This window comes from Oryctolagus cuniculus, chromosome 12 (genome assembly GCF_051225735.1).
Source record: "Oryctolagus cuniculus isolate XC-2025 breed Fujian yellow rabbit chromosome 12, ASM5122573v1, whole genome shotgun sequence".
In the NCBI taxonomy this organism is placed as follows: Eukaryota; Metazoa; Chordata; class Mammalia; order Lagomorpha; family Leporidae; genus Oryctolagus; species Oryctolagus cuniculus.
In genome coordinates this window covers 39,990,189-40,007,122 of record NC_142878.1, presented here as the reverse complement: position 1 = coordinate 40,007,122, position 16,934 = coordinate 39,990,189, and the positions used below count along the sequence as shown (strand labels likewise).

At 39.8% G+C, this 16,934-nt stretch overlaps 1 protein-coding gene across 11 annotated transcripts in view; it reads right to left on the bottom strand.

The window, feature by feature from the left end:
* Positions 1–16,934, bottom strand: part of RALGAPA1 (Ral GTPase activating protein catalytic subunit alpha 1) — a 265,484-nt gene that overhangs the window by 89,684 nt on the left and 158,866 nt on the right. For all 11 annotated transcript variants that reach the window (XM_051822764.3, XM_051822761.3, XM_089309745.1 and 8 more), the window contains 2 exons: positions 15,183–15,251; positions 2,524–2,658 (listed from right to left, as the gene is read on the bottom strand). In XM_051822764.3, coding sequence (XP_051678724.3) covers positions 2,524–2,658; positions 15,183–15,251 — 204 coding nt within the window. The remainder of the gene's footprint in view (positions 1–2,523; positions 2,659–15,182; positions 15,252–16,934) is intronic.

The window sequence follows — 16,934 nt, the reverse complement described above, 5'->3', positions numbered from 1 at the left end:
GAAAAGATACCTGGCATTATGTCAGTGTTTTGAATTCGTTGAGACTTGCTTTATTTCCTAGAACTTGATCCACTCTCAAGAAAGTTCCATGCACTGATGAAAAGAATGTGTATTATGCATCTGTGGGATGAAATTTCTGTAGATATCCATTAGGTCCATTTGGTCCATAGTGTAGATTAGCTCTGTCCTTTTTTTTTTTTTTTTAAAGATTTACTTATTATTTATTTGAAAGGCAGAGTTACAGAGAGGCAGAGGCAGAGAGAGACAGTTCTTTCATATGCTGGTTCACTCTCCAAATGGCCCCAATGTCTGGAGTTGGGCTGATCTGAAGCCAGGAGCCAGGAGATTCTTCCAGGTCTCCCACGTGGGTGCAGGCGCCTAACTATTTGGGCCATCTTCTACTGTTTCCCCATGCCACAGCAGAGACCTGGATTGGAAGCAGAGCAACTGAGACTCAAACTGGCGCCCATATGGGATGCCAGCACTGCAAGCAGCGGCTTTACTGGCTACGCCACAGCGCCCACCCCGCTCTATTGTTCTTTATTGATTTTTTTTGCCTGGCTGATCTGTCCATTGATGAAAGTGGGGTGTGAAGTTCCCCATTATTAATGTACTGGAGTCTATGTCTCTCTTTAGATTTATTAACATTTGTTTTAAATAGCCAGGCACCCTGGCATTAGATGCATATACATTTACTATAGTCACATCTTCCTGTAGAGTTGATCCCTTAACCATTACATGACCTTATTTGTTTCTTTTAACAGTTTTTGTGTTAAAGCCTATTTTGTCTGATGTTAGGATGGCTACATCTACTCTTAGCTTTCTTAGCCTGGAATATCTTTTTCTATCCCTTCACTTTTAGTCTGTGTATATTTTTGCTGGTGAAGTGTGTTTCTGGTAGGCAACAGATGAGTCTTTTTTTTTTTTTTTTTTAAGATTTATTTATTTACTTGAGAGGCAGAGTTAGAGTGAGAGGGAAAGACAGAGAAAAAAGGTCTTCCATCCACTGGTTCACTCCATAAATGGTTGCAGCAGCTGGTGCTGAGCTGATCCAAAGCCAGGAGCAGAAGCTGCTTCTGGGGCTCCCACACGGGTGCAGGGACCTAACCACTTGGGCCATCAACAGAGAGTTGGATTGGAAGTGGAGCAGCAAGACTCAAACCAGCACCCATATGGGATGTTGGTGCCGCAGGTGGATGCTGGACCTACTGCGCCACAGCTCCAGCCCTGGGTCTCATGTTTTTAATCCATTCAGCCAGTCTGTATCTTTCAATTAGAGAATTTAGGCCATTGACATTCAAGGTTATTATTTATAAATAATGACTTGGCCTTGCCAATGTCCCCTAACTATTCCTACTGTTTGCTTTGGATTTCCTTTGTAATTTTACTAGGAGATTTTCTGCCTTAATATTCTTTCATAATGATGACTATCTTTCTGTATTTCTGTGTGTAGCACATCCTTACATGTCATTTGTAAAGCTGAATAAGTGGTGACAAATTTTTTCAATTTCTGTTTTGGAAGGTCTTTACTTTCATTCATAAATGACAGCTTTGCAAGGTACGTTATTCTAGGATGACAGTTTTTTCTTTTAAGATTTGAACTATCTCTCTCCATTTTCTCTCCGAGCCTTTAAGGTTTCTGATGAGAAGTCAGTAGTGAGTCTCATTGGAGATCCTCTGAAGGTAATCTGGTGTTCCTCATATGTACATTTTAGAATCTTTTCTTTATTGTTTTACTGTTGAAAATCTGAATATAATGTGTTGTGGCATAGATCTTTTCTAGTCATCTCTGTTAGGAATTCTATGTGCTTCCTGTACTTGGATGTCTCTTTCTTTCTCCAAATTGGGGAAGTTTTCTGTTATTATTTCACTGAATAGGCCTTCTAATTCATTGTCTCTTACCAAACATCCTAAGGCATGTACTTTAGGTTATTTGATAGTATCCCATAGATCTCATAAACTCTATTTGGTTTATCTCATTTCATCTCCTTTTTTTAATGTCTGAAACATTTCCAAAGATTTGTCTTGTAGCTCAGATATTCCTTCTTCTGCCTCACCAAGTCTGCTGTTGAGGCCTTCCACTGTATTTTTTATTTGACATATTAATTTCTTCATTCCTTATATTTCAGTTTGATTTCTCTTCACTTTATCTATCTCAAAGGAAAATTTGTCTTTAATGTCATGTATGGGTTTCTTTAAGTCATGAATTTGCATTTCACTTTTCTTTTTTTTTTTTTTGAGTAATATTATTACCATTCTTTGGAATTCCCTTTTAGGCATTTCATCAAACTTTTTGTCTTCACATTTGTGGAAATACTTGTTGGTTTTCTCTTCTGATGGCTTAGTGGAGTGTCTGCTCCTTCAGTGAAGGTGGTTTTCAATTACCTTTACGAACTCTAAGTTAAATCTAGATTCTTGGGAAATATCCAGCTCTAAAACAATGAAAATGCTATACTAAGAAATGTTATTTCTTTGTTTTAAAAACCTTTGCTTATCAAACAAACACTAAACAAGGAAGTATACCTTATAAATGCAATTGAGGACAGATTTTTCTGTTTTATCATTTTCTGTTCCTGCTGTGTGGACAGGCTGCAGTAGTGTCTTTAGAGGTAAGGCCATGATCCAGTCCAGGAGGCACAGAAGTAAGGATACCACCAACTGTAACAGCAAAAAATCATTTAACTGCAAACTGATAAAATAAGGGATTCTTAATACTTAATAACTCACCTTCCTATTCTTAGGTTTCCAAAATGTATTTTATGAATCATCAACTCTAAGTTCCATTACTAATATTTACCTAGACCTAAATCTTAAGATATTGTAAATGAACCTTATTATAAGTTTCTCAACCATATTTCTTGGAAAGTACAATGAAATCTTAAAGCATAATAAAGACAGGAATGTTAAAAATATTTTAATGTAAAAATACTGAGTTTAAAAATATCATTTAATGAACTGCACAAGAAATAGAACATATATATATATATGAGTATTATAATCACTCTAATTTCCTTTTCCAATAGTACCTTATGTATTTTTTGAAACTTTTATTTTACAAAAGGAAACTTCTCATTGTATACTTTCAAACAATTAAATACTAAAAATAGAATACTTTTATCCAAAATGTGGGGCAAAACAGCAGTATCCATTTTACTTTACATGTCTGTTTATTTTTATCTACTTGAAAAAGTAGAGTGACAGAGAGACAAAGATTCATTAAAGAATCATAAGAATGCCATGAAAGTGAAAATCAGTGCTATCAAAGTGACAAATCACACAGCAACAACAGATTTATTAATCTGTCAGGATGAACTCTCCAACTCAAGGAGTAATTATGGTATAAATTTCCCAACACATCCTCCACAAGAACAATAAAATCCATAGCCTTCATTTAACCAGAAGAGAAAATATTCAAACTTTAAATTATCTGTAAAATGTACAGTAAATTCTAGCAAAAAACTGGGAATATCCAAATTTGTCTCTTTTCCCATGCTGGCTGTCACGAAGAAAAACTGTAAAAAAGAGAAGATGGGAACCAGCTATGAACTTTAGACTGATCTAAAACTAAGGCAGAAAGAAAAAGTCCCATTGGAATGTGAGAATAATAAAAAAAAATTATACTAGTAAATCAGAGTACTAAATGGAAAGAAGGAAATTCAAAAGCACCTACAGGAAAGATAATGCTTAGCAGAGACGAATGTTCAAAAGGAATGAAAGGGGCAGATGTTTTGTCTAGCGGTCAAGGTACAGGTTACGATGCCCATCTCCCATATCACAGTGCCTGGCTTCAACTCCTGGCTCTGGCTCCTGATTCCAGTTTCCTGCCAATGCAGACCCTAAGAGGCAGCAGGTAGTTCCCAGCTCCTGACTCTGGCCGTGGGCCCTGCCTTGGCCACTGTGGACATTTTGGGGTAAACCAGCAAATGGAAGTTCTATCTGTCTCTATCTCTGTCTTTCTACCTCATGAGTATAAAAAAAATGTGGGGGCAATAGTAAGACATTTTGTATGTAGTGAAAAGAAAAAACAAAAGGGGAAAATTTGGATCCAGTAAGACTTAAGAACAATTTTTTAAAAGTGATAAGACCTGGGGCTGGTGCTGTGGCACAGCGGGTTAAGGCCCCAGCCTCCAGTCCTGGCAACCCATATGAGTGCCGGTTTGAGTCCTAGCTGCTCTACTTCCAATCTAGCTCTCTGCTATGGCCTGAGAAAGCAGTGGAAGATGGTCCAAGTCCTTGGGCCCCTGCACCCATGCGGGAGACCTGGAAGAAGCTCCTCACTCCTGGCTTCAGCTCAGTTCAGCTCTGGCCATTACAGTCATCTGGGGAGTGAACCAGCAAATGGAAGACCTCTTTCTCTCTGGCTCTACCTCTCTCTGTAACTCTTTCAAATAAATAAAATAAATCTTAAAAAAAAAATGATAGATGTATAACTCTTCACAGAAAGCTTATCAAACACAGACATATTCTTCATGAAACTGTTAGAAGAGAGAACTCTTCTTGAACTAGGAATCTTGTAAACCACCCCAGGTCCTCAACCTTGTGTATGGAAATGCAAAGGCATAGTCTTCATCTATACAAAGATACTATTAAAAGAAACAGAAAATCAGAGTCTAAGCAATTCAACTGATGGGAATTTCTCCCTTAAAACAAATTGTGTAGCCCAAGAAAACATCAATACAACATTCTAAATTGAATTAAGTATTTTCAAACAAGCATTTTAGATATATTGGGAGGGGTGCACACATTTTAAACCAAAAACTTAAAAACTAAGAAAAGAAATAGACCAAGAAGTATAGATTTAATCCAAGTCAGGAAAAGAACAAGAAAAAAGAATATATCATATTAGAAATGATTATTGAATTATAATGTACCTAGAGAAGAATAATTTTAAAAACTTTTATTAATATAAAGATAACTGATTACATAGATATAATTCTAAAAAGATAACTATACTTCCCTTTGTCCTTCTATCCCTCCCTCAATCCCCCCTTCTTCCTTCTTTTCCTTTAATTTTTTTCAATAACATAATTTCAACTTATTTTCATCACAGGCTTACTGCACCTCTAACCATAACATTCAAAAATTCTTAAAAAATAGTAACTTAGGGGGCTGGTGCTGCAGCATAGTAGGTTAAGCCCCTACCCTCTTTGTTTCAGCATACCATAAGGGTGACAGTTTGAGTCAAGAATGCTCCACTTCCATTCCAGCTCCCTGTTAACGGCCTAGGAAAGCAGTGGAAGATGACCCAAGTGCTTGGGCCCCTGCACCCACCTGGGAGACGGAGAAGCAGCTCCTGGCTCCTAGATTCAGATTGGCCCAGCTCCGGCTGTTGGGGCCATTTGGGGAGTGAATAAGTATTTGAAAGATCTCTCTGTCTCTCCATCTCTGTAACTCTGCCTCTCAAATAAATAAGTCTTTTAAAAAATATCTAACTCAGGGGCACTGAAACAACTTTGAGAATGGAAAGTAGATAAAGAGAAAGGTTAAAGAAAGTGTGAGAGATGGGCTGGCATGTGGCGCACTGTGTTAAGCCACCGCCTGCGATGCTGGCATCCCATATGGGTGCTGGTTTGTGTTCTGGCAGCTCCGCTTCTGATCTAGCTCCCTGTTAAAGGCCTGGGAAAAACAACAGAAGATGGTGTAGGTGTTTGGGCTCCTACCACCCACTTTGGAGACCCGGAGGAAGCTCCAGACTCCTGGCTTTGAGCCAGGTTCTTGCACTGGTCATTGTGAACCAGCAGATGGAAGATCTGTCTGTCTGTGTAACTCTGACTTTCAAATTAAATAATCTTTAAAACAAAAACAGGAAAAAAAAACCACAAAAGAACAAAGGAAATAAATTATGCAGAGAAACAAACAGAAAATATAAAATATATAATAATCATAAAATAAAATGATAGAGGTGAGAGCAAAATTATGTCTCATCAGAATGGATTTACTGCCTAATACAAGAAAAAGATTTTTCAATTTGGCTCACAAAGGAAGAACCAAGCATATGTTGTATTCAAGAGATACAATTGAACAAAAAGACTCAGAAATGCTAAAATTAAAGGGTTGTATAAAGGTATATGAGGCAAATTAGATCTCAAACCAAACAGAATGCTAAAATTGGTAATTCAAAATAAAAAGTTTATGAATAGTTACATATCAAATAATACAGTGACTTTTTATAAAGCAAAAACCATAAAAGATGCATGGAAATAAAGAAATGTGAATATTAGGACATTTTAACACACCGGTTAGTATATGATGAATCAAGTGGCAAAAACATCCTACAGAACAAGTTATTTAAGGTACTCAACAAAATTTAACAATATTAAAGAGATCTCATCACCATAAAAGCTGAAAATTGCTCATGCAGAAATCTGAGAAACAGATCCAAATAAATATGGAACTTAATTATTTGCTAAGAGGCAAAGAAATTTTTAATATAGAATACTCACAAATCTGGTGATTGATACGGAAAAACGACAAAAATTAGACCCATAACTCAAAACATACAGAATAAACTCAAAATGGATGAGGGATAATAAAATTTACATAATGAAAAACTGCAAGTACCAGAAGACGACACAGGCAAATTCCTCTTTTATGTAGAGTACAGCGAAAAGCTTTCTAACTGTGAGTTAAAATCCAGACACAATGAAAGTAATGACTGATAAAATGAGAACATAAAAGTAAGTAGTTTTCTATGACTCCTCTTCATTCAAAACAAGAAACCCACCATAAACAAAGACAAAAGGCAAGAGGGAAAAAAAGGGCAGAAAGTAACTGTAACATTTATAATAAAAGGCTAGTCTCTTTAATATATAAAATTGAGGGAAAAACACAAAAAAGCTGACAGAAAATGTGAAAAGATAGGTAATTCCAACAAATAAAAATTAAACCATCACTAAATATGAGATGTTCAACTTAATTTGCAAACGGAAAATATGTAAGTGAAAACCACACTGAGATACCACTGTTTGCCTATCAAACTAGCAAGAATTTTAAAAATATGACCAGCTCTCTGGTGGGGATCAGTGGACACATTCTCATAGTTTACTGGTAAAAATGCCAACATTTAATAAAATTACATATTTGTTTAGCTAGGAAAATATTCTGAAAGTATACTAACAATGCAAAAATACATAAACACCAAGTTAGTCACTTCAGAACTATGTATAATTGCAAAATTCTGAAAACAACTTGTATGTTCAAATCCAGGTTGACTGAACTATGGTACATACATACAAGGGGACACTACCACCCAGATGAGCTGATGTATTGTACATTTCCAGGTTGTAATTTCCATTGAAAAATCTAAGGGACAAAAAGACTATCTAGAATATGTTCACATAAGAATTAACAAAGAGGGGGGCCGGCGCTGTGGTACACTGGGTTACAAGCCCTGGCCTGAAGCACCGGCATCCCATATGGGTGCCAGTTCTAGTCCTGGCTGCTCCTCTTCTGATCCAGCTCTCTGCTATGGCCTGGGATAGCAGTGGAAGATAGCCCAAGTCCTTGGGCCCCTGCGCCCACATGGGAGATTCAGAAGAAGCTTCTGCCTCCTGGTTTTGGATGGACACAGCTCCGGCCATCGCGGCCAACTGGGGAGTGAACCAGCAGATTTTGGAAGACCTCTCTCTCTGTCTCTACCTCTCTCTGTAGCTCTTTCAAATAAATAAAATAAACCTTAAAAAAAAAGAATTAACAAAGAGAAAATATTCAGGCATCTGTTCATTTGTACAATAAAGAAGGAATGGATAAGGGCCAGCACTGTGGCGCAGTGGGTTAATGCCCTGGCCTGAAGCGCCAGCATCCCATATGGGCGCCGGTTCTAGTCCCAGCTGCTCCACTTCCAATCCAGCTCTCTGCTACAGCCTGGGAAACCAGTAGAAGATGGTCCAAGTCCTTGGGCCCCTGCACCCGCGTGGGAGACCTGGAAGAAGCTCCAGGCACCGGATTGGCGCAGCCCTGGCAGTTGCAGCCAATTGGGGAGTGAACCACTGGATGGAAGACCTCTCTCTCTCTCTCTCTGCCTCTCTTCTGTCTGTGTAACTCTGATTTTCAAATAAAATAAAATAAGAAAGAAAGAAGGAAAGAAAGAAGGAAGGAAAGAAACAAAGAAGGAAGGAAAGAAAGAAGGTAGGAAAGAAAGGAAGGAAGGAAGGAAAGAAAGAAAGAAAGGATAAACCTTGACTAAATAAAAACAACAGGAGAGAGGGAAAAACCCTAATACTGAAAACAAACAGAAAAAAGTGACCCAAACTGTTTTTTAGATGAATCATTCATATATTCACACTGAAGGGGGGAGGAGGGATGTTGACATAAGTCTCGGCCATTTTAGGTTCATGTTACCCCTGCCTTCTTTCAAAAGACCGGTTCAATCTCATATCCTGTATTGTTCCCTACATTCTTCCCCGGGTTTGGAAGCCAGCACACGCAACCTGAAGAACCTGTATGGAGAAGCTCACCTCCAGCTACTGCTCCCTGCCCCTACTCACAGCCCATGTTAGATACAAAAAGGCCCAGCCTGCTGGGGTCTGGCCCTTCTGCCACATGTTCAGTCTGAGTCCACGCTGGCAGCTGGTCACCCACCTCTGTGGATTTATTTTCTTTGAATAACTTTAGTCTGGTCGCAAATTTGTACCCTGTCTTCTCTCTGTTCTGTGCCCCCTTTTTCTTACATGAGCAAGTAACCCAAGTAGGTTACAAACTTTTTTTTTTTACTAATAAACTCTCAGTAAAGACAAAAAAGAAATCAAAACCACATAAAGGAATGAGTTGATGATTCTAAAACTGCTCCCCACCTGCTGCCCCAGAATTGCATCAAGAGGTAAATTTACGACAGATAAATTTAGAATACAGGAGCCCAGTTTCTTATTATTAGAGCGTGGAGTTAAAAATATGGAAAAGGGGGACTGGCACTGTAGCACAGCGGGTTAATGCCCTGGCCTGAAGCGTTGGCATCCCATATGGGTGCCAGTTCGAGACCCGGCTGCTCCACTTCCAATCCAGCTCTCTGCTGTGGCCTGCGAAAGCAGTGAAATATGGCCCAAGGCCTTAGGCCCCTGCACCTGTGTGGGAGATTAGGAGGAAGCTCCTGGCTCCTGGCTTCGGATTGGCTCAGCTGTGGTCATTGCGGCCAATTGGGGAGTGAACCATCGGATGGAAGACCTCTCTCTCTCTCTCTGCCTCTCTTGTCTCTGTGTAACTCTGACTTTCGAATAAGTAAATAAATCTTTTCAAAAATATGGAAAAGGGAGAAAGACAGACTGAATCCTGTGATATTCAATTAGAACTGGAGGTATCAAAATGAACTCAAAGTTTTACATATACAAGAATATACTTCAAAAAGTTCAAGAAAAATTTAATCAAAACATAAGCTTACTCTGGTGTAAAGAATATTGAACTTTGCAAAAGTTTTTTCATAACATGCATTTTCCAGGAACTTTTTGAACCTCCTTGCACTGTTATATACTGTCTTGGACAGCTTGGGCTGCCATAATAAACAAACACCTGAGTGGCTTACACAAGAGGAATTATTTCTCATAGTACAGAAGGCTGGGAAGTCCAAGATCAAAGTGCCAGCCAATCTGGTGCCCACTGAAGGTCGCTTTCCCAGCTTGTACACATCCACTTTTTAGTTGTATCCTCACATGTGAGAGATACCATCTCTCTTCCTACAAGGCCACTAATTTCACACATGAAGCTCCCCCTAATGCCAAATTCTCTCCCAAAGCCCCAAAATAGCATCATTTTGGGGATTACATTTTCAATATAGGGATCCTGGGAGAGACACAAATATTCAGTCCATAGCAGACATATAAATAAATATGTAAATATATGTGGGTATAAAATACCTATGTATATATTTCTGTTTATACATTTTTATTTCCTAGCTTGGTTGCTGAGAGGGTCTTAAAATAGACTACAGCAATATGCATACCCAGTTCTCAGATGTTGATGCTGATTTCTGAATACCATTTCCCACTCAATGGAACTAGAGTTCATTTGAGAAATGACTAATTCAAATACTGAGGCACAGATAATACAAGAAGGATCCGAAAAATCTTATGGTGACAGATAAAGAAAATGCCCACACAATAACGGAGATTTGTCAAAAGGAAGCTACTCTGAAGGGGCTTCCACTGGCTAAATTTTTTTTTTTTTTTTTTGACAGGCAGAGTGGACAGTGAGAGAGAGAGACAGAGAGAGAAAGGTCTTCCTTTGCCGTTGGTTCACCCTCCAATGGCCGCCGTGGCCGGCACACTGCGCTAATGAAGGCAGAAGCCAGGTGCTTCTCCTGGTCTCCCATGGGGTGCAGGGCCCAAGCACTTGGGCCATCCTCCACTGCACTCCCGGGCCACAGCAGAGAGCTGGCCTGGAAGAGGGGCAACCGGGACAGAATCCGGTGCCCCGACTGGGACTAGAATCCGGTGTGCCGGCCCCGCAAGGCGGAGGATTAGCCTATTGAGCCACAGCACCGGCCTCCACTGGCTAAATTTAAAGAACTTTAAACACCAAAATAAATAAGACATTACAGATGACAACACATGCATATACTAAGAATCATGAGCCCACACTGAAATCAGATGGACAGGAAAGAAGGGAAAGTCTTTCTTTAACAGAAGAAAGCTAACTAACGAATGCAGAAGGAAGATTAAAATCAGGAAATCATCATTTGGCAACTACCATAATGATAATTCATTCTGCTGAGAGTCATCAGTGGTTGGCAAAACCAGTTAATAAAAGTTTAAGGAGTAACAGGATATTATTCAGTCACAAAGTATCTTCCTGCAAATATGTGTTAATTAGAAAGGGTTGAATTATAGCTTTACAGTGAAAATGCCTGGTAGACGCTGCCTTAACTCAATGATTCAGGTTAGCATCAATCAGTAAAGGGAGAAGCTGATATATATGTCATCTGACATAAGATTCTAAAAGGTATACAGTATCTTCTGAAGTGTTCCTATCAATAATGTTTAAATTAAACCTAATAATGGAGAAATTTAGTAATGTAATCATGATGGAACACTAACCCAAATGGTGGGACATTCTAAGCAACTAGACTGCATATCGAAAGATTGAGGACCCTTTCCAGATTAGAAAATGATAAAAACAGACACAGTGACTGCATGCAAAGATTTAGGATTTTCTTTTGCCAGAGAACATTTTTGAAATAACCAGCAAAATATGAATAAGATATATAGGATATATAACACTAAGGTTAATTTCCTAATGTTGACAACTGTACTGCCATTATGTGGGGAGCAACTGGGAGCAACTCGGACTAGACTAAGCTACTGGAATTAAGACTTATTCTATGCATCTGCTCTCCCACAATATGGCGCTGAGAAGGGAGAAACAGCTTCTACACAGCTGCCTCCAGTTCAACCAATAAACTGTAGGACTTACTCCTGATTGGAGGAGAGCAGCGTACTCGGCGTGTGGGTAGCAGAGTTGGGATTGGTGGAAGAGGACTATAAAGGAGTGTGGGGAGCAATCCGGACTGGACTGAGTTACTGGAATTAAGACTTATTCTATGCATCTGCTCTCCCACAATATGGCGCTGGGAGAGAAGTAAACAGCTTCCGCACAGCTGCCTCCAGTTCAGCTAATAAACTGTAGGACTTGCTCCTGATTGGAGGAGAGCAGCGTACTCGGCGTGTGGGCAGCCGAGTTAGGATTGGCGGAGGAGGACTATAAAGGAGGAGAGAGACGGCATGCACCAGGGAACATCTATGGGGAACATCTAAGGGGAACATCTAAGGGAACACCTGTGCAGCCCCCGAGAAGAGCCGGCCGGCGGTGTGCCGCTCCCCTGCGGAAGTGGGGAAAGCGGCCAGGGGGAACCGCCCTTCCACGGAGGTGGAAGGGACAGTAGCCAACCCGGGAAGAACCAGCAGCAAACCCGGGGAGGGCCGAGCAGACAAAAGAACAGCGCAGGGTCCTGTGTCGTTCCTCCACGAAGAGGGGGAGCGACAAGGAGGAGAGAGACAACATGCACCAGGAACATCTAAGGGGAACATCTATCTGAAGGAACACTTGTGCAGCCCCCGAGAGAGCCGGCCGGCGGTGTGCCGCTCCCCCGCGGAAGTGGGGAAAGTGGCCAGGGGGAACCGCCCTTCCACGGAGGTGGAAGGGACAGTAGCCAACCCGGGAAGAACCAGCAGCAAACCCGGGAAGGGCCGAGCAGACAAAAGAACAGCGCAGGGTCCTGTGTCGTTCCTCCATGAAGAGGGGGAGCGACACATTACATAAGAGAATTGCTTGGTTGTTGGAAAAATATTAAAGTAGATACATTTCTTTATATACATATAGAGGGATCAAGCACATGTGGTAAATAATAAAATGAATTATTTGTCCCCTTTTTTGTAATTTTACAACTAAGATTATGTTAAAAGAAAAAAATTCCAGCTTAAAATTCAAATGCAACTTCTGAATTAATGTTTCCAAATAAAAAGAATATGGACTTCAGCACCTAACTACCAATCTTAGTTCCAACTCTTACCTCTGATAGTAACAACTTTGTGAACTTCTGTGATTTAACTTTCTTTGGGTCTGTAGCAGATTTCAAATTTTTTACACCAAAGTACACCCATCTTTTAATTCCACTTTCCAAGAATGTCTGAGGTATTCTTATATAAAATTACCTTCAGGCTTACATGAATAAGATGTATATGAAACATAAGTGAATTTCTTGGTTAGATTTAAGCCATTCAAAAAGATACCTCATGATGTATATGCAAATATCCCATAATCTAAAATCTCTAAATTCAAAAACATAACCTCAAGCATTTTGGATAAGGGATACCCAACCTAAATATGTTTCTTTGAAAGATGAAGAATTTACTAAGAGTTACACCACCTGTCCAAATGGGATTTATAGAACATACAAAGGGAAAGAAAAAATTCTGAGTTGAACTCATGAAATCCGTTATATGGAAAAGAGGATTAATTTGGAAAGCAGGGCCGGCGCCGTGGCTCAATAGGCTAATCCTCCACCTTGCGGCGCCAGCACAGCGGGTTCTAGTCCCGGTCGGGGCGCCGGATTCTGTCCCGGTTGCCCCTCTTCCAGGCCAGCTCTCTGCTATGGCCAGGGAGTGCAGTGGAGGATGGCCCAGGTGCTTGGGCCCTGCACCCCATGGGAGACCAGGAAAAGCACCTGGATCCTGGCTCCTGCCATCGGATCAGCGCGGTGCGCCGGCTGCAGCGGCGGCCATTGGAGGGTGAACCAACGGCAAAGGAAGACCTTTCTCTCTCTGTCTCTCTCTCTCACTGTCCACTCTGCCTGTCAAAAATAAAAATAAAAAATAAAATAAAAAAAAAAAATTTGGAAAGCAAAGTGTAACAGACATGTATATAACACAGAAAATTACTGGGAATACATTCAGATACATAACTAGCTCCTACCAGTGCTGCGGCTCACTAGGCTAATCGCCTGTGGCACCTGTGGCGCCAGCACACCGGGTTCTAGTCCCGGTCAGGGTGCCGGATTCCGTCCCGGTTGCCCCTCTTCCAGGCTAGCTCTCTGCTGTGGCCTGGGAGTGCAGTGGAGGATGGCCCAAGTCCTTGGGCCCTGCACTCCATGGGAGACCAGGAGATGCACCTGGCTCCTGCCTTCTGATCAGCGTGGTGCGCCGGCTGCTGCGCACCAGCCACGGCGGCCATTGGAGGGTGAACCAACGGCAAAGGAAGACCTTTCTCTCTGTCTCTCTCACTGTCCACTCTGCCTGTCAAAAAAAAAAAAAAAAAAAAAAGAACTGTAGCTTCATATTTCTATAATTTTTTTTTGACAGGCAGAGTTAGAGAGAGAGAGAGAGAGAGAGAGAGAGAGAGAGAAAGGTCTTCCTTTCTGTTGGTTCACCCCCCAAATGGCCGCTACAGCTGGTGCACTGCGCCTATCCGAAGCCAGGAGCCAGGTACTACTCCTGGTCTCCCATGGGGTGCAGGGCCCAAGCACTTGGGCCATCCTCCACTGCCTTCCCGGGCCACAGCAGAGAGCTGGACTGGAAGAGGAGCAACTAGGATAGAATCTGGCGCCCCAACCGGGGCTAGAACCTGGGGTACTGGCGCCGCAAGGTGGAGGATTAGCCAAATGAGCTGTGGCATCAGCCCATATTTCTATAATTGATGAGCAGAACATAAACGCTAAATGAAACACAAGTAAGATTTCAATACGGTACAAAATAGAGGTAGTAGCACTGAGTCCTGGAGAACAGAACCTAAGAATGGAATGTGACGAGGGAAAGGGACAGAGTAATCTTCAGAGAAAAACTAGTGGAACTTAGAGCAGCCTTGTCTGACACAACTGTGTGCAGTGACAGGACTGGTCTATATTTGCCCATGCAGTTACTGAGTACAAGAAATGTGCAAATGTGGAATTTAATTTTTAACGTGAACTTTTAGTTTAATTTAAACTTAAAGCCATATGTGGTTACTAGCTACTATACTGGGCAGCCCATATCCATCTACAACACATTATGTATAGTTTTTGATATGAAATTAAATAAATTAACATATTACAAATATGAAGAAACAGGAAAATGGAATTCATAGTCAAATGAAAAATAATTCAATAGAAACAGATTTCGTGATGATCCACATATTGCATTTAGCAGATGAAGACTTTAATTACAATGTGTTAAAGAATCTGTAAGAGAAGAATTCTATCATTGAGGAAGAAATGCAGAAAAATTTTAGGAAAAAGATAAAAAGTGTTAAGAAGAACTCAAAAAGAAAATCTAGAACTGAAAAATACAATATCTGAAATAATTAAAGGATGCACGTAGAACTTTTTGGTAGACAAAGGCAATGTCTTCTCCTAAGTAATGTATCTCTACATCTTACATGTACTTTGCTTACTGGAAATATTTTGCTTTTGTATTGCCTTCAGAGGAGAGGAATATCTCAGAATTAACTGCCAGCATGGACAAGACCATAATTCAGGAGGATTTAAGATAGTTTTAAGTAGACAGGATGCCTTCCAAGGTTCCTGGCAACTTTGACATTCACACACTATCAAATGGTTATGAAACTTAAACTGAAATAAAATTTAGTTATACCTAATGGAAAGACATATTTAATACTACTGTTGATTTCTGAGTACAAGGTGAATTAATTTTCACCATGTAAACACACACATTTATTTTACTACATAATCACAAATTAAACATCAAACAAAAATTAAAAATTACCCTCTTGTCCATTTCATAAGATGAAGCTTCGGTACTTGGCAACAGATGGGTGATAGTAGCTATTAGGATCTGTAGGCAAAAATAAATAAGTAAAAGAGCTCAAAATTTGTTAAGTTTATGGTACATCCTAAAATGTAATTGTTAAACACTTCAGCAATAAAAACCCTTGCTGAAAATTTATACTAACTACATTTATAGTCCAAAGTATGTTTTAACACATAAGCTTTTCAAGTTCACTTATCATTTATAATCCATATTGTACAGAGCCAAAATTACTTATATACATACATTCTGTCTACTAAAAATGGATTTCTTCCTAATTCAATTTATAGGGAGGATCAACATGCAAAACGTGCAGATAACTATGTTCATTATAGAAAAGTCAGAATAGATAAGCAAAAAAGATGTATAAGAAACCATTATAATCCTATCATTTCAATAAAATTACTCTGTTGTCTTTCCAGACTTTTCTGTTTACTTAGAAAATGAGTGTCCCTAATCCAAAAATCCAAACTACTCTGAAATCCAAAGCTTTCTGAATGCTCGCATGACAATCAAATAGTTTCAGATTTCAGAGCATTTAGGATTTCTGGATTTTGCATTAAGAATGTTCAATTCATTAAATTTATGGAAGTATTCCAAATCAAAAAAACTTCCAAATCTGAAACACTTCTGATCCTGAGCATCTTACATAAAGGATACTCAATCTGTATATGTAAATATTTACCTTTAAAAAATAAAAATATTGGCTGGCGCCGTGGCTCACTAGGTTAATCCTCCGCCTTGCGGCGCCGGCACACTGGGTTCTAGTCCCGGTCGGGGTGCCGGATTTTGTCCCGGTTGCCCCTCTTTCAGGCCAGCTCTCTGCTATGGCCAGGGAGTGCAGTGGAGGATGGCCCAAGTACTTGGGCCCTGCACCCCATGGGAGACCAGGATAAGTACCTGGCTCCTGCCACCGGATCAGCGCGGTGCGCTGGCCGCAGCGCGCCGGCCGTGGCAGCCACTGGAGGGTGAACCAACGGCAAAGGAAGACCTTTCTCTCTGTCTCTCTCTGTCTACTCTGCCTGTCAAAAAAAAAAAAAAAAAAAAAAAAAAATTAAATCAACACAAATTAAACATTGAATATTATGTGAATAAATGTGGCATAAGGAATATTAAATTTCTTAAAAAGACTGAAGTAAGGCAAAATATTTATATAAAATATTATATACTTTGGAAGTTGCTTGGCTTCATTATTGTGCTTATTAAAAGTGTATTTGGTGTAAATTTTTATTTTTTGTCATTTTTCAATCTATTCCGCTACCCTGTAAATTTTTATTATATGCTATTTTTACAAATTACTTGGTGCATTACATAGAAAAACTGCTCTGAAATATTTTATATACAGAACGCAAACATATCAACAGCAAGAAAACTGCCTAAACAGAAAATTCTCAAAAGAAATACAAATAGCCAACAGGAATATGAAAAAAAAAAAAAAACTCAACATCACTAGTCATTAAAGCAATGCAAATCAAAACTACAATTAAGAAAGGACTTCACTCCAATCAAGATGGTAACCATCAAAAAGACAAAATGTAAGAAATATTGCCAAGTATATATTTCCACTAAACTAGGGTCTTTTTGCTTTTTACTTGTTGAACTCTTTATTATAATGAGTCCCAGACTGTAATGTAAACTAAAGATATGCTATCCCAAAAGTGAAAGAGAGGAGGGAGGGAGGGAGAGGAAGGGAGAAAGGGAATATCATAT